This window comes from Hippocampus bargibanti, linkage group LG05, assembly GCF_051943395.1.
Source record: "Hippocampus bargibanti isolate YZ-2025 linkage group LG05, ASM5194339v1, whole genome shotgun sequence".
NCBI lineage: Eukaryota > Metazoa > Chordata > Actinopteri > Syngnathiformes > Syngnathidae > Hippocampus > Hippocampus bargibanti.
The window spans coordinates 29,899,920-29,922,556 of NC_142738.1; the positions used below are offsets into that span (position 1 = coordinate 29,899,920).

At 43.7% G+C, this 22,637-nt stretch overlaps 4 protein-coding genes and 1 non-coding gene across 5 annotated transcripts; 2 read left to right on the forward strand and 3 right to left on the reverse strand.

Annotated features, from left to right (window-relative positions):
* Positions 1-797: 797 nt before the first annotated feature.
* LOC148898456 (acyl-coenzyme A thioesterase 1-like) lies at positions 798-9,087 on the reverse strand. Its single transcript, XM_088995622.1, is given in 12 exon segments — positions 798-1,660; positions 1,811-1,952; positions 2,035-2,115; positions 2,431-2,524; positions 2,599-2,681; positions 2,757-2,876; positions 3,562-3,731; positions 3,800-3,847; positions 3,850-3,986; positions 6,269-6,368; positions 6,514-6,748; positions 8,659-9,087. Coding segments are annotated over 12 exon segments (1,500 nt in total). The 5' UTR covers positions 8,848-9,087; the 3' UTR covers positions 798-1,559.
* Positions 9,088-11,640: 2,553 nt separating this feature from the next.
* On the reverse strand, positions 11,641-12,216 carry LOC148898457 (kelch repeat and BTB domain-containing protein 13-like). Its single transcript, XM_088996598.1, has one exon. The coding sequence runs from the start codon at positions 12,214-12,216 to the stop codon at positions 11,641-11,643; it is 576 nt and encodes a 191-aa protein (XP_088852724.1).
* Positions 12,217-12,309: 93 nt separating this feature from the next.
* LOC148898458 (kelch repeat and BTB domain-containing protein 13-like) lies at positions 12,310-13,147 on the reverse strand. The gene has a single exon (XM_088996597.1). It carries the CDS (start codon positions 13,075-13,077, stop codon positions 12,310-12,312), a length of 768 nt encoding a protein of 255 aa, XP_088852723.1. The 5' UTR covers positions 13,078-13,147.
* A 1,685-nt stretch (positions 13,148-14,832) lies between these two features.
* Positions 14,833-14,906, forward strand: trnan-guu (transfer RNA asparagine (anticodon GUU)). The gene has a single exon. It is a non-coding gene; the product is annotated as a tRNA-Asn (tRNA).
* A 366-nt stretch (positions 14,907-15,272) lies between these two features.
* LOC148898460 (serine/threonine-protein kinase pim-3-like) lies at positions 15,273-22,636 on the forward strand. Its single transcript, XM_088996599.1, has 6 exons — positions 15,273-15,520; positions 15,707-15,810; positions 16,672-16,722; positions 18,145-18,508; positions 20,427-20,603; positions 22,058-22,636. Exons 1-6 carry the CDS (start codon positions 15,340-15,342, stop codon positions 22,213-22,215), a joined length of 1,035 nt encoding a protein of 344 aa, XP_088852725.1. The 5' UTR covers positions 15,273-15,339; the 3' UTR covers positions 22,216-22,636.
* Position 22,637: the final 1 nt, after the last annotated feature.

The following is a 22,637-nucleotide window of genomic DNA, read 5'->3' on the forward strand; positions in this document are numbered from 1 at the left end:
CTCTCTCTCTCGATATCTCTCTCTACTATTTCTATGCACGCACGGAGAAAATTACTGCAAACAGGGTCTCTCCCGGTTATATCTCTCCCTCTCTAACGAGACTTTACTGTATATATATATATATATATATATATATATATATATATATATATATATATATATATATATATATATATATATACAGTGGTACCTCGGTTCTCGAACGCCTCACTGTTCGAACAAATCGGTGTTCGAACAAAAGAGAGATAAAGATATTCTTGCTTCGGCGTTCGAACATCAATCGGTGTTGGAACGCCAATACGACGCGTGAGTGCGCACGCGAGGGTGAGGAGCTGAGCGGCGCACGGGTGTATCGCTCTGTTCGTGACCAACTGTTGTCGCTAGCGGACGTGCTGCGTTTTGCTCTAGCGTTTAATATCGGTGTACGAAGAGTTTTAGCCCGTAATCATGCCTCCAAAGACAGTAAGTGCTGCTTAAAGTGACAAAAGAAAAGTAGTGCGTACAACTATTGCATTTAAGAAAGAAAGAAATAATCGCAAAATATGAAGGAGGTGTGCGATTGTCTGATCTGGCGAGGGAATACAACATGGCGAAATCTACGATCAGTACGATATTAGAATAAGGAGGCTGTGAAATCTAGTGATGTGACTGTGGGCGTGAGAGCAAGTGTCATTGGATAGATATTTGAAGATATTTGTAGCCGAGTCATCCGTAGCTGTCACGTTCCGAGCGAGAGTGACGGCAGCTGACTCGTCGGAACGTAGTGGAATGTTTGGGATCCCAAAGCAGACACGTACTACCCAAGCAGGATGTTTACTCACAAATAAAAGAAAACACAGCGAGTAAGAAGATGGTGATCCGACCCGCTTACTACGCCAAAAAGCAAATGGCACACGAGGGTGCAAAATTACGCAATCTCGGAAGATGACATAAATTTACGGGACACGGGGAAAATACCTCGGACCGGATACACTCGCGCGCCGAAGGAAGAGTCCAGGCACGGTGGCGAGTTGAGTCAATCATCTGGCATTGGCGAGGTGATCGCGAACCGGGTGGAGAACGGCCGGGAGAGGCGTTTGTAAGCTGAGGTATCATTGTATTAATGAATATTCATATGAAGCCAAAGGTGAAATCCTACAACTAAAAGTGGATACAGGGAGTGTTTGTTCAAATAACGTGGGTGTCCCCCCCCCCCCCCCCCCCATTCGTTCTGAACATTGTCATTCATGCAGGCCTCCTTATAGCTGATTATCTCCAGTACATGCATGCTGTAGTAAATGGAGTACACGTCGCCATCGCTAGTTGAAAGCCGATCTGGCCATGGTGAAAAAAGTCCATTCAAACCGATTCTATTTATAGCCCTTAGCACAAAAAAAAATGAAGGTGTGCGGAAATGCCTCCGTTGACATATGATTGACATCCCTTGATTGACTCCCAACTCCTCCCCGGCAAGGAAAAATGTCAAAACCCCACATGACACAGTTGATAGAGTGACAAGCTCGTGTTTCTGTTTCCACGCTAATGTTTCCTTCTTCTGCAGGGCCACCAGCGTTCCATCTTTATGCGTACAAATGTTGGCGCAGGAAGTCCAAGGTCTTCTTCCAGGCGTCTTCCTGAGCCAGCGAATGCGCCGCACAATCTCCTCCCCACAGAGCTGTGACTGGAACACAAAGACCACATGCAAGGATTTGGGACAAGAATCAAGACCATGACAAGGACTGCGACATGGTTAAGGACGTGAACCGAGACGTAGACCAGAACAAAATCCCAAGTTTTTTTCTGACAGAGCTCTCAGTTCAAGTTAACTTACCCTTTTCCCGACTGCCCACAGATCGGAATGAGCTGACTCTGGTGTGTGGCGAGTACGGAGGCTCCAGCAAGTGTCCGGCATTTGGGTAAGAAAGAACGGTCAGTAGGTGGCCGTTTCCCGCAAGCTCCATCATCTCTTTCATCTGCAACACAAACGGATTGTTGTTCCGTACGAATGTGCACCTTCGTTATTTGGAAACCAGACATTGAACTTTTGCTCCTCACGTCTTTGGCTGACTCCCCGGCGGGCCAGTTCTGGTCATCCTCGCCTGCGATCACCAACAGTGGACACTGCACACGTCCGACCTGGCAAAAACGATTCACGTTCAACCAATCCCCACATAAACAAAAACCACGGCACGGATTAGAATTTGAGGGTCTAAGGCAGATCCTTGTTCATAGATGTGATCCGGTGCATGAGCCCTGAACCTGGACATGGCTATTAGCCTTATTCAGGACCAGAGCAAGGACTTGGATCAGAAACAAAAATATACAACTGGACATGGCTAGGAACCTAATTCAGGACCAGAGCAAGGACAGGGCTCAGGCCCACGGAGGTAATGAATGCATTGCCCATGGCTTGGGCCAGGACTTTGACCAAGCCCAGTCGCGGGAACTCACATCCACTTTGAAGACGGGGTCAGTGGGTATTGGCAGCAGCAAGTTTCTTAAGATGGCCTGGTTCTGGTCATTCAACTGAATCTTGTGGCCGTTCCTGCGGGAACGACACCCAGCAAACGTACACAGTAACGTCTGGTCTTCCCGAATAATAACCACGGTTAACATTACCGATCAAAATAAGATAAAATGTCCTCCAACGTTCCATCCACGGGCTGCACATGGCTTCCACTGATGCACACGGCACACCTGGGCTGTGACACATGTACAAACACAGGAACGGTGTCCATGATCCCGCACAAACACAAATGATGTCATCCTTGCCCAACCTTGACAACAGGCGAGTAAGCGGCCATCTTGAGCGTGACGCAGACACCAAAGGACAGACCCAACATGGCCACACGTTTGGCCAAGACCTTGGGGTGCTGGCACAGGAACATGAAGGCCCTCTGCGAGCGGAGAAAGTCATGTTCAAATGGCAACACAATTCGCTCTCGGCCAAACGGAGAGGAGGTGGGGTGATCTGTCCCAGTAGGTGCTCGCTTCATGATTTCATAAAATACAGTAAAGTCTCGTTATATCGATATCGGATCAGTCCCAGTAGGAAAATTACATGTAAACAGGGCTCGATAGTCCCTTCATGATTATCGATATAAAATTATGGTAAATAACAAGGAAAAACGAAGACTTGGAAGAAAAACCAGGAACAGGGACCGGACTACATTCAGGACTTTTGTCAAACATTAGCTGCTGTTAGCAAAATAATGCAACTAATATGTCCGGCATATTGTCTAGACTTCAGAAAGGGAACTGCGCAAAGAATTGAGACACGGAACAGAACTGGGACACAGATGGGTGAGACCAGGTTCATGCATAGGACCGGGCCCAGTAAACACACCATAATCACAACCAGGACATTTGTCTAACGGTATAGCGTTGTGGGCTGGATCACCAAAATACTGCTGCGATACTGCGAATGTAAGACTGACGTGGCAGATCCGTGTCATAAAATGGACAAGGACTAAAACCAGGGGATGGACCCGATCTGGGGAACGGACTACAATCAGAACTGACACATTTATTCAACAGACTGCTGTCAACTCATTTAAAACAAAATCAGGACATGGAAGAGACCTCAAAGTATGTGTTGTCCACCATCTTTCCAGTCTCCACTGCGATCTTTGGGGTCATGTAGTCCAGAGCCAGTGCAACAAAGCCACGTGAGGCCAGCAGCGCAGCCCGGTACTCAACCAGCTGGCCTCCGCCACCCCACAGGTCCAGGATGGCAGGGAACGGTCCGGGACCTGGGAACATTTTATTGTACTCTGTATTATAAATATTCTGCAATAGTCCCTTGGGATTTGGAGTGTACCGGTTGGCAGGAAGAGGGTCGCCGTCAGTTTGTTATCCTCGATGGGGTCCTGACAACGCCGGGCGCCATGTACCAGCGTTCCACTGTTTGAGAGGCCAGCGGTACCTGATCCGTCAAGTCTGTGAGGTGGTCCTGGTAGAGGGAGATGGTCAACTCCATGGGGGTCTGCACATTCTTCTTCCTCAGCCTAGACATGAGGAGGGATGAATACTAATAATACAGTGATACCTCGTTTACATACCCCTTAGCTTACAAACTTTTCGGTTTACGAATGTTACATTTATGAAAATTTTACCTTGGCATACGGACTATTTTTCGGGATACACACGGAGCTGCCACAATGAGTGATGTGTCGTTCGCGAACGTGCACATTCTAACAAGAAAATGGCGGCCGACTGTTTTGTGCTCTATTCCCCGCCCCCAGTCTTTGGTTAAAGCAACGTGATTGGTCAAGTACGCAGCAGTGAGGGGGTAGGGGTTACAGACAGACAGAGAGGGAGGCCGTTCTCCCAAAAACAAAATGGTGTCTGTGGTTAAAGCCACGTGATTGGTCAAGAACACAGCAGTGGGGGGGGGGGATTAAACATTAAAGAGACACACAGACGACAGAGAGAGTGTGAGAAAACACACACACACACACACACACACAGACACACAAAAGGGAGACGACAGAGCTCGAAACAAAAAAAACAAAAGTGAAATGGTGAGAAAATGGATAGAAAACAATGAAATTTGGACTATTCAACTTTGATAGTTCCAAAGCAGAGTGTAGACTGGAAGGTTAAAATATCCCACCAATCAGGCTCCACAAATAACCCGCACAAGCCATCTGTACACTTGCTGCAAAAAGCTATCAACCCAGCTAAACAGAACACAATTGACTAGGAACTAGTTAACATCACAGAGAAAGCACCTACAAGAGATCATTCCTCAAGATGGTGAAAGGTTACGTTCCTCATCAAGTGTTTAATGCTGATGAAACCGGCCACTCCATTTCATCAAGCCATCAACGACCATCACAAAGGTAAATAAAACAATGTTATTATACAGTACAGTTTATTTCTTTAATTATAATACCATATCACATTTATTATACATAAAATAATGTATATTGTATGTAGTTTTAAGGCTTAGAAAATTAGAAAGTAGAAAATTATGTTTTATGGGGACCAGGGAATGGATTATTGTCATTTTAATGGTTTCCTATGGGAACCATTAAAATTTTTGGGATACACACTTTTCGCCTTGCACACAATTTCTGGGGAGCAATTAAAGGACAACCGACGTCTCCGGACAAGTTGTGTCCCTAATTTGTAAAATGGCTTCAAATGACTTCTGGGCGTATTTTAATAAGATTCCACCGCATATAGCTATATTTTACGTTTCAAGACTCGCTCTGAATATTCAGGAAGTATTGTCTTTGAGTTGGTGACGAGTCCCGATGTGACGTCATGAAAGGACCGCCCCCTGACCTGAAAAAAGACACATTGTAGCAGTCCTTCATCAACGTCAATTGATTTGGATTGGATTGGATATGCCTTTATTATTATTTTAATTTTTAAATTTTATTATTATTATTTATTATTTTGCTGTATATGTTTGCTTTGAGAACTGTGTTGCACCCAAATGCCGACAGAAGAGGGCATCCAAGGTCCATATAAGGAATTTATTAGCCTGTGAAAGCGGAGGTGGCCACTGGAGGTCGCCATTTTGTGCCTCTTTTTTGGGTGACAGATTTTCCCCCAATGTTGCCTCAAAATGGCAGATGTAATTCTTTAATCGATTGCAAACATGTATGCTTTCCTCTTCAGAACTTTGAATCATATTCATAACTGGATAAGTAACAATAAAGCCTATTTTCCGAATCTGAAGCCATTGTTTTGATTCACAAGCAATGCAAGACGTCTTGGCGTGACATCACGAACTGGGGGTGGGACTTTCTGAAAATGCCCAATTCGCAGCTCATTTTTTTTGCAAATTTTAAGTCATGTTTATTGGTGTTTAGCATTTGACTAAAAAGATCATACTGCGTGTTTTGGGTATTTTAGATGCTAGAAAACGTTTTTCTGGTGTGAGTTAAAAAACAAAAAAAGTGACGTCGGTTGTCCTTTAAGGCTTATTTAGTTCAAAATTATATTTTATGGAAACCTGGGAACGGATTATTCTCATTTTAATGTTTTCCTATGGGAAATGTTTTTGGGGGATACACACTTTTCACCTTACACACTGTCTGGGAACCAATTAAGTTCGTAAGCCAAGGTCTCACTGTAGCTAGATAGCAAATAGATAGCTAGTAGCTAGTTGATTAGCTCATTTCTCCCTGGCTGTCTTTCTCGTCTACTGTCAAAGAAATGACGTGACCAAAATAAGCCACCAATTTCTGAACTTTGGAATGTGGTACCAAGGATGTACCGCGATCCAGGAATTTTATACAATCTTATGGTAAAAACAGCTATGAACGTGCTCTACCTGAGTCCTGGTTGGCTTCCTGGTACAGGTCTGATGCTCCAGAAAAGACCCATCTGTTCGACCCCGGAGTATGTCCCACCAAGGCTGGGATCCTTAGATACTGCATTGCAAAGATCAGGACCACAACATTTTCATACAAGTCTTGCAACAGTCTGGACAAGGCGCTGAGATCGTCCTGTAAGAGTCTCCTCGTGTCTCTGAAGCAGTCTTGTAACTTTGCCTTTATATTCAAAGCCCCGACATACCGTTGAGAGAACCTGTGGCGTCCGTCAGGTAGTGAGCAAAAGCCTCCCAGCCGTGACGGTCCTCGCAGCGGTGGAAGGCGCGCAGGGTGAACCGGGCTCCAGGGGGCGCACTCTGCACCAGGATGGCTACTTTCTCATCCACCAGGCCTCTGGACGGACGGATGGACAGATGGACGCCGCGCTGCCGACATGACATGTTGACCTCTCCGTGAAAGGTCACGCAATTGGGAAGCTTCTGGAAATTGTGGAAGAGGTTCAATTTCTTACAATACAGTGATACCTCAGTTTACGAATGAACGCTTTTGCTCACGAACTTTTCGCCTTACGAACATTAAATTCGCGAGAATATAATCTTGGCGTACGAACTAGTTTTCGGTGGACGAACCAAACCACACCGTGCCACGGTGGCTGGCGGACTAGTTTTCGTCACCCCCTTTCTTTGAGTGCAGACGTGGTTATTTATTGAGTGGAGTACGTTTGCTATTATGGGACCGAAAAAGACCCCATCAAAGGCTAGTGTTAAGCTGAAGACGACACAAAAGAAAATGATGGTCGAGCAGAAGAAGGAGGACATCGAAAAACACCAATGAGGTGTGCGTTTCTGTAATTTAGCGTCCCAGTACCAGTATGCTAAGTTGCTACGTGTGGCTAAGGGTGTTTCCCTGTCGTCTAAGCAACGGTCTCAGGCAAGAGAAGAGGTTGAAAAACTTCTGTTGATCTGGATGAACAAAAAGCAGCTAGCAGGGGACAGTCTGAGTGAGGGTATTATTGCCCAGAAAGCACGGCAACTTCACTCGGATATCATCAAGAGGCAACTACATCAACGACAATCATAAAGGTCAATAAAACGACTTTATTATAGTTTATACAGTTTATTTATTTAATTCCAATCGACTAGCACTTTTATTATACATAAAATAAGGTATATTTTGGGTAGTTTTTAAGCCTTATTTAGTAGAAAATGATGTTTTATGGGGACCTGGGTATGGATTATTCTCATTTTCATGGTTTCTTATAGGAAATAAATGTTTGGAAGATGAACTTTTTGCCTTACACACACTTTCTGGGAACCGATTAAGTTCGTGAGCTGAGGTATCACTGTATTTTCAAGTCCCCTCAAAAAATCTGAATTGTGTTTGTTGCAACCGGGAGAGCCTGAATACAGGCAGGACGGTGGCCCTCCAGGACCGGAGTCAGACATACCTGGTCTTTAATGAACCTCCCCATTTCACGGTATGTTAACATTTTTGTATATATTTTATTAGAATTTTTTGGGGGGGCTTCCGGTGTTTGTTTCGTTTACACGACCTTTAGAGAAGTTCATTGTTTGGTCCGCCATTTTGTTTCATGTCTCAAGTACTAATAGCTATCTGTTGGCTAGCTATTAGTTATCTATTGGCTCGCTATTAGCTATCTATTCACTAGCTATTAGATATCTATTCGATAGCTAGCTAGCTTGCTATCTATTTGAGTTACTTACGGGTTGAGTGAACGTTGGCGCGTGTAGCTGCCACTGCTCACCCACAGAAAAACTTATCCTGCGACTGTAAAGTGACCTTAAGAGTTTTGAAAGGCGTTTAGAATTCAAATGTATTATTATTATTATTATTATTATTTATTAATAAACAACGATGTCACCGATGTACAAAAGCAACAAACGTTCGCAGGTGACGGGCAAAAGTTATACAATACAAGAGTCATCTCTTTTTTTCTGATCTCAAAGCAGCAAGCAAACACAAAGTTGATGTTTTACATGCAGACTGAAGTCCACCAGGTCACGTGACTCCGTTCATTGGCTTGCGTTCTCGCCTTCCATTTAGAAGAAGCGTCTCAAAAATTGATTTGTATACAGTGATACCTCAGTTTACAAACTTAAATGGTTCCCAGAAAGTGTGTGCAAGGTAAAAGTTCATCTTCCAAACATCTATTTCCCATAAGAATCCATTAAAATGACAATAATCCGTTCCCAGGTCCCCATAAAACATCATTTTCTACTCAATAAGCCCTAAAACTACACAAAATATACCTGGATTATGTCATAAAATTATAAACGGAAATAGTTGTTGGAATATAGACAAGAACAATCCAAAACGGGTACATTAGCAAAGCCGTGACCGACAATAACAACAAGAAAAAACAACTTACAAAAATCAGCAAAGACAGGCAGGTGGAATCCCAAAACGTGAGAACATGAAAGTGGGAGACGCAGAGAATAAATCGCGAGATGTTAACAGGGCGAATTTTCCGACAGACTGATTGCATGAGCAGCAGGTGTGTGACCCAGAGGAGAGGCCCTCCTCCGCCACCTGCTGGATATCCGCCAGAACGCAACATGGTCGTGCGATTTCATCCAGAATGCGTTGAAATACAGTGATACCTTGGCTTATGAATTTAATTGATTCCCAGAAAGTGTACGGTTGAAAAGTATGTATTCCATACATTCATTTCCCATAGGAAACCATTAAAATAAGAATAATCCGTTCCCTGGTCCCCATAAAACATAATTTTCAACTAAATAAGCCTTAAAAACTACACAAAATATAACTTATTTTATGTATAATAAATGTGCTATTTTATTGTAATTAAAGAAATATACTGTACTGTATAATAGAGTCGTTTTATTGACCTTTGAGATGGTCGTTGATGGCTTGATGGAATGGATAGCTTTTTGCATAGTGTCTCAATGAGCTCTGGTTTATACATCTTAGAAGTTGTGATCTTGCAACAGCAACAGATGCAGGAAGACACACTGGAAACTTCATTAATAGCTGGTTCCCTTGCTTGTAAGTTCTCTTCAAATTATACAGATGGTTTGTGCGGGTTATTTGTGGAGCCTGATTGATGGGGTATTTTAACCTTGCAGTCTACACTCTGCCTTTGAACTATCAATAAAGTTGAAACAAGTCCAAATTTCACTGTTTTCTATCCATTTTCTCACCATTTCACTTTGATTTTTTCACTTTTGTTTTTGTTTTTTTGTTTCAAGCGCTGTCGTCTCCCTTTGGTGTGTGTGTTTCTGTTTCTGTAAACTCTCCCCCTGCTCACTGCTGCATGTGTCCCCTCCCTCCTCTACCACGGATCTTGACCAATCACGTGCGGCTTTAACCGGAGACTGGGGGCGAAGAATAGAGGAAAAAAAGTCGGCTGCCATTTCCTTGTTAGGAGAAGAGGCACATTCACATCACTCATTGTGGCGCTCTGTGTGTTTCCCGAAAAATAGTTCGTATAACAAGATTATATTCTCGCAAATTTATAGTTCGTAAGGCAAAAAGTTCGTTAGCTAAAGCATTCGTAAGGTGAGGTGTCACTGTACATTTGTTTATTTCTCTTGTGTTGTCACCTCTTTTACAAATCTTTTTTTTTTTTGCACACAAATCACCCCAAATATTGTAATCAGAATCAGAAAGCCTTTAAAGGACAACCGACGTCTCCGGACAAGTTGTGTCCATAATTTGTAAAATGGCTTCAAATGACTTCTACTGGGCGTATTTTAATAAGTTTCCACCGCATATAGCTATATTTTACGTTTTAAGACTCGCGCTGAATATTCCGGAAGTCTTGTTTTTGAGTTGGTGACGAGTCCTCACGCTACGTCACTGAAGGAACACCCCCTGACCGAAAAATGGACACATTGTAGCAGTCCTTCAATCACGTCAATGCATTTTGCCGTACTTGTTTGGTCTGAAAACGTCGTGTTGCACCAAAAAGAGGCAGAAGAGGGCGACAAAGCTCCATGTAAGGAATTTATCAGCCTGTGGAAATGGGCTGATTAATTCCTCACACAGAGCTTGGTCGCCATTTTCTGCCTTTTTTTTGGTGATACATTTCCCCCCAATGTTGCCTCAAAATGACACGGAAGGACAAATAGTCGATTACAAATCGATTGCAAACATGTATGCTTTCCTCTTCAGAACTATTTGAATCATATTCATAACTGGATGTGTAACAAGAAAGCATGTTCTCCGAATCTGAAGCCATTGTTTTGATTGTCGAGCAATGCAAGACGTCTTGGCGTGACGTCACGAACTGGGGGCGGGACTTTCTGAAAATGCCCAATTCGCAGCTCAATTTTTTGGCAGATTTTGGACACTTTAAGTCATTTTTATTGGTGTTTTGCATTTGAATAAAAATATCATACTGCGTGTTTTGGGTATTTTAGATGCTATAAAACGTTTTTCTGATGTCAGTTAGGAAACAAAAAAGTGATGTCGGTTGTCCTTTAATAGTCCCACAATGGGGAAATTTGCAGTCCACAGCAGAGATTGAAAGGAGTTTGGGGGGGGGGGGGGAACACAAACTACATAGTGCAAATACAGTGATACCTATGCTTTCGAATTTAATTGGTTCCCAGCGTATAAGGCCAAAAGTTTGTCTTCCAAACATTTCTTTCCCATAAGAAACCATTAAAACTAGAATAATCCATCCAGGTCCTCATAAAACATCATTTTCTACAAAATAAGCCTTAAAACTACACAAAATAGACCTTTAATGTATAATAAATGTGCTATTGTACTGTCATAAAAGAAATAAACTGTACTGTATAATCAAGTCGTTTTATTGACCTTTGTGATGGTCGCTGATGTAGTTTTTTCACATTTTTTTTTTTTACATTCACAGTTTTTTCATTCACACGCGTTTATTAAGAAGCCTGACAGCAGTCGGTAGAAAAGAGCGGCAGTACCTCCTTGCAGCGCGGGTGTAACAGTCTCTCGCTGAATGAGCTACCTAGTGCTGTCAGGGTGGGCTGGAGGGGGTGGGAGGGACTGTCCATCATAGCTTTTAGTTTAGCTAGCATCCCTCTGTTGCCCACCTCCTCCAGAGAGTCTAGCGAGCAGCCCAGGACAGAACTGACCCTTTTGATGATCGCCATGATCTCAGATTTGGCCCCCGGGCCTTGACTTGGACATCTGTGCACTCATAAAAGGAGACCTGCATTCTCTTCTCTTTCATGGTAAACTACTTCAAACAACAAAGCGCCGAAACTTGGAAAACCGCAGCTGAGGGTTTCCTGGGGACTACATCCACCAACTCTGGCGAAGGAAGAGAAAGGATGAAGGTCGTAGGTCTCGCAAAGTCGGATACGCCTCGTTTAGCATTGGAATTGGTGTTCAACCAGTGACGAATAAATCAGTCATTTACGTGAGGTATTTGGAGCGTTGGGAGCCTGAGCAAAAAGGTCCAGACGGATCCACTGCGAGGGAAACCTTTCATCTGACGTCGGGGTTTCCAGGTCTTGCCCTGGACGACGTATTCCAAGGTGGCGCTGCGGTTTAGCGTGAAGACCGAGTCGCTCCGAACGACGGCGGTGAAGAGCGAGCCCTTGCTGTTGGCAAAGTGTCCCGGCAGCGAGGTCCACTGTCCCGTGCTCAGGTTGTAGCAGTCCATCAGGCACCTCAGGAAGTCGTCGGACGGCCCGTTGCGCATCACGTACAGGTCGTCCCGGTGTCCCACCATGCAGTGGCCGTAGCTTTGCCGGCGGACCAGGCTGGTGACCAAACGCCACTCGTCCGCGCCCGTGACATACTCGTGGATGTCGGTCGTCTCCATCGGTCTCCACAGGCACACGAAAATCCTCCCGGACGCTTGGGCGCAGGCCGCTCCCGCCGCCGGCTTTGGCAGGTGCGCGGCAAACTTCCACTCGCCGGTCCGGACCTCCAACGTTTCCACCGATGACATCGGCGTCCGCCCGTACTCCCCGCCCATGGCGTAGAGGCGACCGTCTCGTCCCACAAGGCTGAAGTTGAAGCGCGGCTGCGCCGGACCCGCCAGCCGGGTCCAGAGATCCCGGTCCGCGTCTTAGCAGAAACAGGCGTCCACGACTTCTCTGCGGACGCCGCGGACGCCGCCCACCACGTAGAGCTTGTTGTCCAGGACGGTCACTCCCGCCATGGAGGTGCTGGCCTCCGGAGGGAGATCGGTCAGCGTTTTCCAGGCGTTCCCGCTTTCGTCCAGATAGCAGACGGTCCTGGAGGCGGCGTGGACGCTATCGACCGCGTCGCAGCTGGCGTGGGCGCCGACGGCCACGAAAGCTCTCGGCCTGAGGGACTCCACAAAGGAAATCAGTTCCGGCGGCAAAGTCCGCCTGACCTCGGCCTCCATGTCGCCGTACATGTCCCGGATGAACAGCCCGGCGGCTCGGTAGAGTTCCAGTAGACCGAAGATGGAGGCGGTGTGGAACATGAGCAAGCAGTTGTCGGAGTCCAGCCGCTCCACCAGGTGCCTGGTGAGCGGCGCCGCCTGCAGGAAAGCGGCACATTGGATCGCCTCCACCATGTCGTCGGCATCCAAATCAGGCGCCTCGCCTCGCATGACCGCCAAGGCGGTGAAGAACCCGCGGGCGCGCAGAGACTGGAGGTGGATCTCCTGTTGGCGACACTCCTTCATCCCCGAGCGAAAGAGTGCGCTAAAGTAGTCGAAACTCTGGACAAGTAGCGTCTTCTCCTCGGAGAAGCGGACGTCCTCCACCACAACGGTCAGTCTGGTAGCGCAGCGAGGCCGAGGATCCCCACGCGAGGCAACCTCTTTGCTTCCGTCTGCACCTTCGCGGCGACTGTGAAGTGACATTACAAGCCCGGACGGACATCGAAGTGCCGCCTGGAAGTATTCCGGACGTGCTGCGGAGACGCCGGAGATGAAGTGCTTGACAGTGTGATGGCAGGCAAAATAGAGCAGCTAAACATAGACCAGGACAAGTGAGCGGAGTCACATTTAGAACGCTCACAGGTCACATTGTCACCACGCTAACCGACTCCCCTGACTCAAATTCTTGAGAACGTTTGTGTGCTAAGGCCACAGTCCAATAGTCAATTGACCAGGTGGCTCATTTGTCTTTTATCCGCGTTGTCAAGATTTATTTGCCTCTATGTTTATTTATTTGGATTGGATATTGGATTGGATATGCCTTTATTAGTTTCACAGTGGAGAAATTTACATTTGCTATCTATTTGCTATCTCGCTGGCTATCTATTAGCTATCTAGCTAGCTATTATTTATATAGCTAGCTAGCTATCTATCTAACTTGTCCTGTGACTGTAAAGTGACCTTGAGAGTTTTGAAAGGCGCTTATAAATGAAACATATAATAATAATAATAATAATAATAATTTCAAAACTCTCAAGGTCACTTTCCAGTCACAGGATAAGTTTTTCTGTGGGTGAGCAGCGGCAGCCACACGCGCCAGCGTTCACTCAACCCGGAAGTAACTCAAATACGTATATAGAAAGCTGGCTAATATATAGCTAATCAGAATCAGAATCCTCTTTATTGCCAAGTATGAAGAACTGTCACGGTTTGCAAGGTGGTGATGGCGGGTGCGGATCCCAAAAAGCAGGTAGGAGGGACCAGGAGGATTTTGTTGTTTTATAAGAATCACTTCTTTTACCCCCTTTCAAACCATCTATGTTCTTTCGCTAAGATTTTAACTTCATTGTCGTCAAATGAGTGGTTGCTAGCTTTTAAGGGGGGGTAAAAGAAGCGATTCTTATAAAACAACAAAATCCTTCATTAAACCGGTCTGGTGGGGTAAGGTTCAATTTGGATCGTTCATACAATAGCCTGCTTAGGCAAAACAGGTTAGGCAACATTCGTAATGCTGATGAAGTGATAGCGGTGGGAGTGGGGCAAATAGGCCAGTCGTTAGTCAGGAATGTAGGAACAATCAGTGGGGCAACAAGGAGTGGTCCTCTGCTCCCCCCAACCTGAGAGTAGGGACCTATCTTAGTTGTGTCCGGCGCCGCCATGTCTGGACATTAGGGATATATAAATAGGGCCGATACGACCAGTCAGACTTTAGTTTTATTATTATTATTATTAGCTATTTATTTATTTATTTATTTATTTATTTATTTATTTTTTCGTTATTAGCTAGCTATTAGTTAGCTATCTATGTATTGAGCTGTCTATTAGCTAGCTAGCTTTCTATCTATTTGAGTAACTTCTGGGTTGAGCGAACGCTGCCGCTGCTCACCAACTGAAAAACGGATCCTGTGACTGTAATGTGACTGAGTGCATTATTATTGTTATTATTATTATTATTGATCAATGAGAAAAATCAAATTGTAATCGCCGTGACAACAACTTGTTTATGCGGTTACGTTCCTTTCAATCTCATTTAGTCATATGATAAGAAATCGTTTAATAGTCCCACCATGGGGAAATTTGCAACAGCAAAATAGTACCTTTCAAACAATTTACCTATTTATCTATTCATTATTCAATTAATAGAGTATTACTTCTTATTTTCACGAAAGCGTTGAGCGTTTAAATTAAATCTTAGGTTTATCTCTCTATTAAAAGCCTATAGGTGAGGAGCAGGGACATGTCTCTGTGGCGCAATCGGTTAGCGCGTTCGGCTGTTAACCGAAAGGTTGGTGGTTCGAGCCCACCCAGGGACGAAAGCTTTTTAATTATTTTTTTTAAGTGGGAAATAAAGTCGCAAAATGTCAAATCTGTAAAAATCTGAAAATTTGATATATGTATTGACATACAATCACCACACTGAAACGTGCACTTCTCTGTTAATGTCAGCGCCCTTTACAGTACAGTACTGTGGGGGAAAGAGTCATTTTATGGGGTCATATTTTCGGAAATGATTCGGGCCTAACAGAACATATGTATTGGTGTGTTCTGTGTTTGTTTTTATCATCTATCGGCGTATTATGTGTCACTTTTTCTGTATGCACTGATTGTTGTGGCGGATGGATACTTGAGGTGGAGACGAGGACTGAATTTGAAATCCCTTCGCCAGGTCGCCGGGCGGCCACATTAGTGGCGGGCTCTCATTAAAATGGCCGACACCCTCGTCCACCTCCGAGGCGTTCGGCTTTTATGTCGACCGTGAGCACGACCACGACGCGAGGCTTCCCTCGCTTCTTTGAGAGTCGTTGCTCACGCGCCTTCGGAGCTTTTCACGCTTGCCACGGAGGAATCATCATGCTGCCCACGAAACCTGGCTCCGGGTTGTCCTCTGCGGCGTGTAACGCGGAGCTGCCGCCCCTCAACGCACAAGGTAGGAGCAACAACAAGAACATTGTTCCTCCACCATGTTATCCTTCTTCAATTATATTTAATCATACGCTCTTGCGTCGTCTTGTTTTTTAGCCGTACGACACAGGAAATTGATGCGTTCGTGTTTGCTCACAATTGTTAATCATGGCTAATATTGTTTGACTTTGCGTTTTTGTTTTTGCCAAAGAGGACGTGCCGCCATTTGAAAGGGTGTACCGATTGGATTCGGTGCTGGGCAGCGGCGGATTCGGCACCGTCTACTCGGCCGTAAGGGTGGCAGACGGCTTGCCGGTAAGCAAACGTGGTTTTTGTTTTGCTCGGAAGCACGTGGGGGACGAATGGACGATCACAAGCTTAGCGACGAAACTTCCGCTTCGGACTGTGTAAAATAAAAATTCGTTTTTCTCATAAGATTCCCCGCTCGAAGCTGACGCGCGTATAGTCGTATTATGTTCGATGTTTAATTGATATATATTGTTACGAAATAATAGTACATCTACAATTGCAATAGGTGAGTCGTCCATGTTTGACGTCAAATTTTTATTTTGAAGGCGACATTTTTCCGGTTTTAGTCTACCCAAGAGAATAATAATAACGATGCAAAAAATATAATAATAAACAAATTCCCTGTATGTTCTACATACTTGGCAATAAAGATGATTCTGATAATAATAATAATAATAATAATAATAATAATACGTAATAATATGTAAATTTCTCCACTGCGAGACTAATAAAGGCAAATGCAATCCAATCCAATACATTTAATTTATAAGCGCCTTTCAAAACTCAAAGTCACTTTACAATCACAGGACAGGTTTTTGTGTGGGTGAGCAGTGGCAGCCACACACGCTAGCGTTCACGCAACCCACACGTAACTCAAATAGATCAAAATTAGCTAACTAGCTAATTGCTAGATAGCCATATAGTACATAGATAGCTACTTAGATAGCTAGCTAGCCAGCAAGATAGCTAAAAGATAGCAAATAGCTAGCTAGCTATATCGGAGAATGGCTTTATCTCGCACCTCTTTCCCCCCAATTCTCTTAACATTTCTGCATGTCTTTGTGTGTGTAATCCTTGTTATCGACGGTTTTTACTTGAATTTTTAATGTGGTCAATTGTTTTTTTTTTGTCATTGTGTTAATGCAGGTCGCTGTGAAACATGTGTGCAGAGAAAAAGTGACAGAGTGGGGCTCTATAGTGAGTGTTTATCCAATCAAAATATGTATCCAAATGTTTTGTTTATTTTTTCATGTATTTTTCCCATTTGCACATTTTAAAGAAAAATATCCACCATTTGGAAAGTTGTTATGGGTATTTGTACACAAATAGTGGTACAGATGAGGCCATCAAAGTTAACAACAAAATTAAAAATGTTAAATGTCACAATATTGTGAATCGCCTATTCAAAGAATTCCGTCATCCATTCTCTGAGCCATGTGCGAAATAAGATTAAAATGAGCATTTAACTGGAAAAATGTATTGCAGTAAATGTCACTAAAATCTAAATAAATACAGTGCCTAAAAATAAATGAAAGTTGAAGTGATCACCAAAACGTGTCAATGGGCAAAAGTAGTTTGTTAAAGACAATGTGGGGAAGTTACAAAATATATACCGTATGCGGATTTTAAAATATACAGTGATACCTCAGCTTATGAACGCTTTAGCTCACGAACTTTTCACCTCACGGACATTAAATTCGCCAGAATATAGTCTTGGCTGACGAACTAGTTTTCGGCGGATAACACCAAACCACACGGTCGAACAGCACCACGGTGGCTGGCGGACTAGTTTTCGTCGTCCCCTTTCTTTGAATGCGGACGTAGTTCGTTATCGAGTGGAGTACTTTTGCTATTATCGGACGGAAAATGACCCCACCGCAGGCTAGTTTTAAGCCGAAGAGGTCACAAAAGAAAATGACAGTCGAGCAGAGGAAGGAGATCGCCTAAAAACACCAACAAGGTGTGCGTTTGTGTGACTTAGCATACCAGTACGCTAAGTCGACCATTGCTACACGTGGCTAAAAGTGTTTCCGGGTTGTCTAAGCAACGGTCTCAGGCAATAGAAGAGGTTGAAAAACCTCTGGTGATTTGGATGAACAAAAAGCAGCGAGCGCAGGGGACCGTGTGAGTGAGGGTATTATCGCCGAGAAAGCACGGCAACTTCACTCTGATATCATCAAGCGGCAACTACATCAACGGCCATCACAAAGGTCAATAAAACGACTTTATTATACTTTATACAGTTTAGTTCTTTCATTACAATCCAATAGCACATTTAGTATACATAAAATAAGGTATATTCTGTTTAGTTTTAAGGCTTATTTAGTAGTAAATGATGTTTTATGGCGACCTGGGAACGGATTAGTCTCATTTTTAATGGTTTCTTATGGGAAATTATTGTTTGGAATACACACTTTTCGCCTTACACTTTCTGGGAACCAATTAAGTTCGTGAGCACAGCTATCACTCTATATACATATAGGTAGATGGGATCATACAGAATCGTAAAACAATTGCACACCGTATATAACAGTAGCAAAAGAAAGTAAATGGTACCAAAACAAAAAAAAGTGTGAAATAACTTGTGCCATGTGAAAAGATGTCATTTCCCTGGGCCAGTGTGGCGATGTGGTTCCGCTGGAGATTGTCCTCCTGAAGAAGGTGGGCGAGGCTTTTGGCGGCGTGGCGCGCCTACTGGACTGGCGGGAGCGACCCGACGGCTGGCTGATGGTGATGGAGCGCCCCGAGTCCGGCCAGGACCTCTTTGACTACATCACGGAGCGCGGCGCCTTGGACGAAAGGGTGGCGCGCGGCTTCTTCCGCCAGGTGCTGGAGGCCGTGCGCCACTGCTACGCCTGCGGGGTGATCCATCGCGACATCAAGGACGAGAACCTGGTGGTGGACCTGCGCAGCGGCCAGATCAAACTCATCGACTTTGGATCGGGCGCGCTGCTCCGCGAAGGCATTTACACCGACTTTGATGGTGAGTTTGTGGCGTTCCCTGTTTCAAAATACAGGTAACATCCGAGTTACGACAAAACGGTCGTAAGTCAAACGGTCGCAAGTCGAAATCCATTCAAAATGGCCGACGTGACATTAGCACGTCAGGATCGTATACTATATCAATCTGTTGCAACATTTTCCATTGAATACTATTCAATGGAATACCAAATTATTTACACTTCATTTATAAATTTGATTACTTTTAGTGTCACTTGTATCATTTTATATTTCATGTTATCGATTTTTATGACTCTACTTGTAATGTATACAAAACCAAAAGAGCTCGCCCGACACGCGCTCAGAAAAAAGCAGTGTACAGTACCACAAGAGATGTTACCTGGACGGTATCTGCACTGTATAAGAACTTTATTGAGTGTAGTCACGCAGTAGATTGCTGTGCGAGTGTGTGATATGCTGGCTGGCCAAAATTGTAATACGCGTTGCCGGCTGGTTGCGCGGTCCGGTGCCAGCCATAGAATAAAAAAGAAAAACGGTCTGGTGGTTGTGGTCGTAAGTACGGGTGGTCGTAACTCGGATGTTACGTGTACATTTTGGTACGAATAAAGGTTTTCTGATTCTGATTACGTAGAAATAAATCAATCCTTCCGATAAATCCAAAATGTCTTACAAAGGAGCTGTAAAAGTCTGACATTTCATTCAAGTGCCATTAAACGGTGAAATGATGATATTGAAATTACTTTTTGTTACTTTTCAATGCCACTTTTTGTCTGAAATATAATAATAATAATAATAATAATAATAATACATGTTATTTCTAATCACATATTTTTGTAAAACAGCAAAAGCCTTCACAAAATCGGCATGCTGGTTTCAGGTTTTATTTAGACCGCGATTACAACAGACTTCTTCGACCCATACCACGTAGACTTAGTCATGCTAATGAGGTACAGTGAGACCTCAACTTACGAACTTAATTGGTTCCCAGACAGAGTGTGTAAATCAAAAAGTGTATCTAAAAAAAAAAAATCCCATAGGAAACCATTAAAATTGGAATAATCCGTTCCCGGGTTTCCATAAAATATACTTTTCAACTAAATAAGCCTTAAAACTACACACAACATACCTTATTCTATGTATAATAAATGTGCTATTGTATTGTAATGAAAGAAATACACTGCATTGTATCATAAAGTCACTTTATTTACATTTGTGATGGTCATTTATGGCTTGATGGAATGGCGTTGGAGGTCGAAGGTCAAAGGGAATTGCTGTTTGGAAAGAGAGGCACATTACATAAGGACTGTAATTAAAGAAATAAACTGTGCTTTAAAATAAAGTTTTATTTACCTTTTTGATGGTCGTTGATGGCTTATGGAAGGACAGTCACCTTCCATAAGGACTGTTGGTAACTTAACCTCTGGTGCTCTTCGGTCGTGTGCTTCCGCCAAAGATCACTACGCCAGCCGTGGTGGGTGTGTATTATGAAAATAGTGCTTATTATAAGGTTTAATTTTCAAAAATTTGACGTTTGTAAGACGAAAAGTTTGTAAGTAGAGGAGTTTGTAAGTTGAGGTCTCACTGTATGTGCAAAATAAATATGAACGGTGTATTTCTTATGGTTTGACAATAACTATTCGCTAGCTTGCTATCTATTTGAGTTACTTCCGAGTTGAGTGAACGCTGGCGCGTGTGTCTGCCGCTGCTCACCCACAGAGAAAAAACGTAATCATGTGACTGTAAAGTGACCTTGAGAGTTTTGAAAGGCGCTTAGAAATGAAATGGATTATTATTATTATTATTATTATTATTAATAAACAGGCTCACGTAGAATTTTTTTTTGTTGCGGAAATGGCAGCGTTTCGGCAAGCATCCCGAGAAATGTTAAATCCGGTTCACTTGTAAATCCGAAATCTGCCTGGATGTGTGCATGCGTTCAGGTACACGTGTGTACAGTCCTCCGGAGTGGATCCGACTCAGGCGCTACCACGGCCGCTCTGCCGCCGTGTGGTCGCTGGGGGTACTGCTGTACGACATGGTGTGCGGAGACATCCCCTTCGAGCACGACTGCGACATCCTCAGCAGGCGACTGCGCTTCGGTCCTGGCGTCTCCCGAGGTAACCGCTAGGCGGCGTCCTTAGTTCCCCCTTTGGCGCCTCTCAACATCACTCAAAATAATAATAATAATAATACATTTGATTTCTAAGCCCCTTTCAAAACTCGCAAGGTCACTTTACAATCACAGGATCAGTTTTTTTGTGGGTGAGCAGCGGCAGCCACACACCCCAGCATTCACTCACACCGGAGGTTACTCAAATAGATAGAAAGCTAGCTAGCTAGCTAATAGATTTGATCCTCTCCTCTTTCATCTCAAACTGCTTCATGTCACAAAAAGGGTACAGCAAGTGCTGGAGTGTCTTTGTGTTGTCATGTTATTTGTTTTGGAGTTTTTTTGTGTTTTTTTTTTTACTTCAAGATGGCACCGCGAGAGTGGCTGCCTTTCCAGCAGCTCCTGTAGTTTGTTTTTCTAATTCTTTCCTTTCCTCTTCCTTTCATTACTTTTCTGCTGTGAAATGTCAATTTTCCCGCTGCGAGACAAATGAAGGTATATCCAATAGCTAGCTAGCTAGATAGCTAATAGATATTATAATAATAATTCATTTGATTTTCCACTTAGCAAGCTAATATGTAGTTAGCTAACTAATAGCTAGCTAGATAGATAGCTAATAGACACCAAACAGCCAGATAGATAGCTAATAGCCAGTGAATAGATAGCCAGCTAGCTAAAAGCTAGATAGCAAGCCAGCTAATAGATAGCCAGCTAGATAACCATCTAGCCACATAGACAGCTAATAGACACCAAATAGATAGCTGGCTATCTAGCTACCCAGATAGATAGCTAATAGCTAGTTAGCAAGCTAACTAATAGATATCTAGCTAGATAGCCAGATAGATTGCTAATAGATAGCTAGACAGCCAGCTAGATAGCTAGTGAGCCAGCTAGCTAGCGAACCAGCCATATGGATAGCTAGCTTTTAGATGTTTTCATCCAAACGTCAGGTTGGAAATCCCGCTGAAAACGAGGACTTGATTGCTCCGCGGCTATGCTAGCAACTGTCATTCAGAAACAATAATAATAATAATAATAATAATAATAATCCATTTCACTTCTAAGCGCCTTTCAAAACTTTCAAGGTCACTTTACAGTCACAGGATCAGTTTTTCTGTGGGCGAGCAGCGGCAGCCACACGCGCCAGCGTTCACTCAACCTGGAAGTAACTCAAATAGATAGAAAGCTAGCTAGCTAATAGATAGCTAAAAGAGACTGCTAGCTAGGTAGCCATATAACTAATCGATAGCCAGCTCGATACCTAGCGAGCCAGCCAGATAGCTAATACATAGCAAATAGATAGCCAGCCAGGTAGTAAATCATCATAATAACAATATAATAATAATAAAACAGTGCTCGAGACTCTTAAGTGCACTTGAACGACTCTGGAGATGGCGCTCGGTGAAGAATTCCGGCGATGAGGCCAAACACACAAACGCACAATTCCTGTTTTTGCGACAGATTGCCAGCAGCTGATTGGCTGGTGCCTCAGCCTGGAGCCGTGCGAGCGTCCCACCTTGGAGCAGATCCTCCTGCACCCGTGGGTGACGTGCGATGGCGGCCGGGAGGAAGAAGACGAAGGGGGAGCGGGCGTCGCGCTTTCTCAGGAAAGCACCTGATTTCGTGGAAAAGCTGGACGCTGATATTCTCAGGTTTATGCGGGTGGGGGTTTTTTTTTTCGTATTTTTTTTTCCTGCGTGGGAAATTTGCTGCAATCGTGTCGTTACCTCAGCAACTGTCAATGCAATGATAGACTTTGAATATACTATATTGAAATTTCTATTTGTTTTATGCAAGTCTATTTTGGACCAGTATTTATATAAAAACATTTTTTACACACTATTTTTCTACAAGTGTTTCTGTTTTCATCCTGTTTTTTTTCTTACTCTTGCAGAGCTTTTTGCTCATTATTATTTTACGTTTTTAATGATTGTATGACTGAAGGGTATTGCAGCAACACTGAAAAAAAAAGTTCTAGATTGGGCCGCATGGAATTTTTTTTTTTTTTTACTTGACTTGCCCTTTAAGTTTCATATTTGAC

Bases quoted from the DNA above. Each gene is read 5' to 3' on its own strand.
- LOC148898460 (XM_088996599.1), top strand. From the start codon at position 15,340: ATGTCGACCGTGAGCACGACCACGACGCGAGGCTTCCCTCGCTTCTTT. The intron at 15,811-16,671 runs GTAAGCAAACGT...GTGTTAATGCAG, and splicing joins GGGTGGCAGACGGCTTGCCG to GTCGCTGTGAAACATGTGTG. The intron at 20,604-22,057 runs GTAACCGCTAGG...TTTTTGCGACAG, and splicing joins CGGTCCTGGCGTCTCCCGAG to ATTGCCAGCAGCTGATTGGC.
- LOC148898457 (XM_088996598.1), bottom strand. From the start codon at position 12,216: ATGGGCGGGGAGTACGGGCGGACGCCGATGTCATCGGTGGAAACGTTG.
- LOC148898458 (XM_088996597.1), bottom strand. From the start codon at position 13,077: ATGTCACTTCACAGTCGCCGCGAAGGTGCAGACGGAAGCAAAGAGGTT.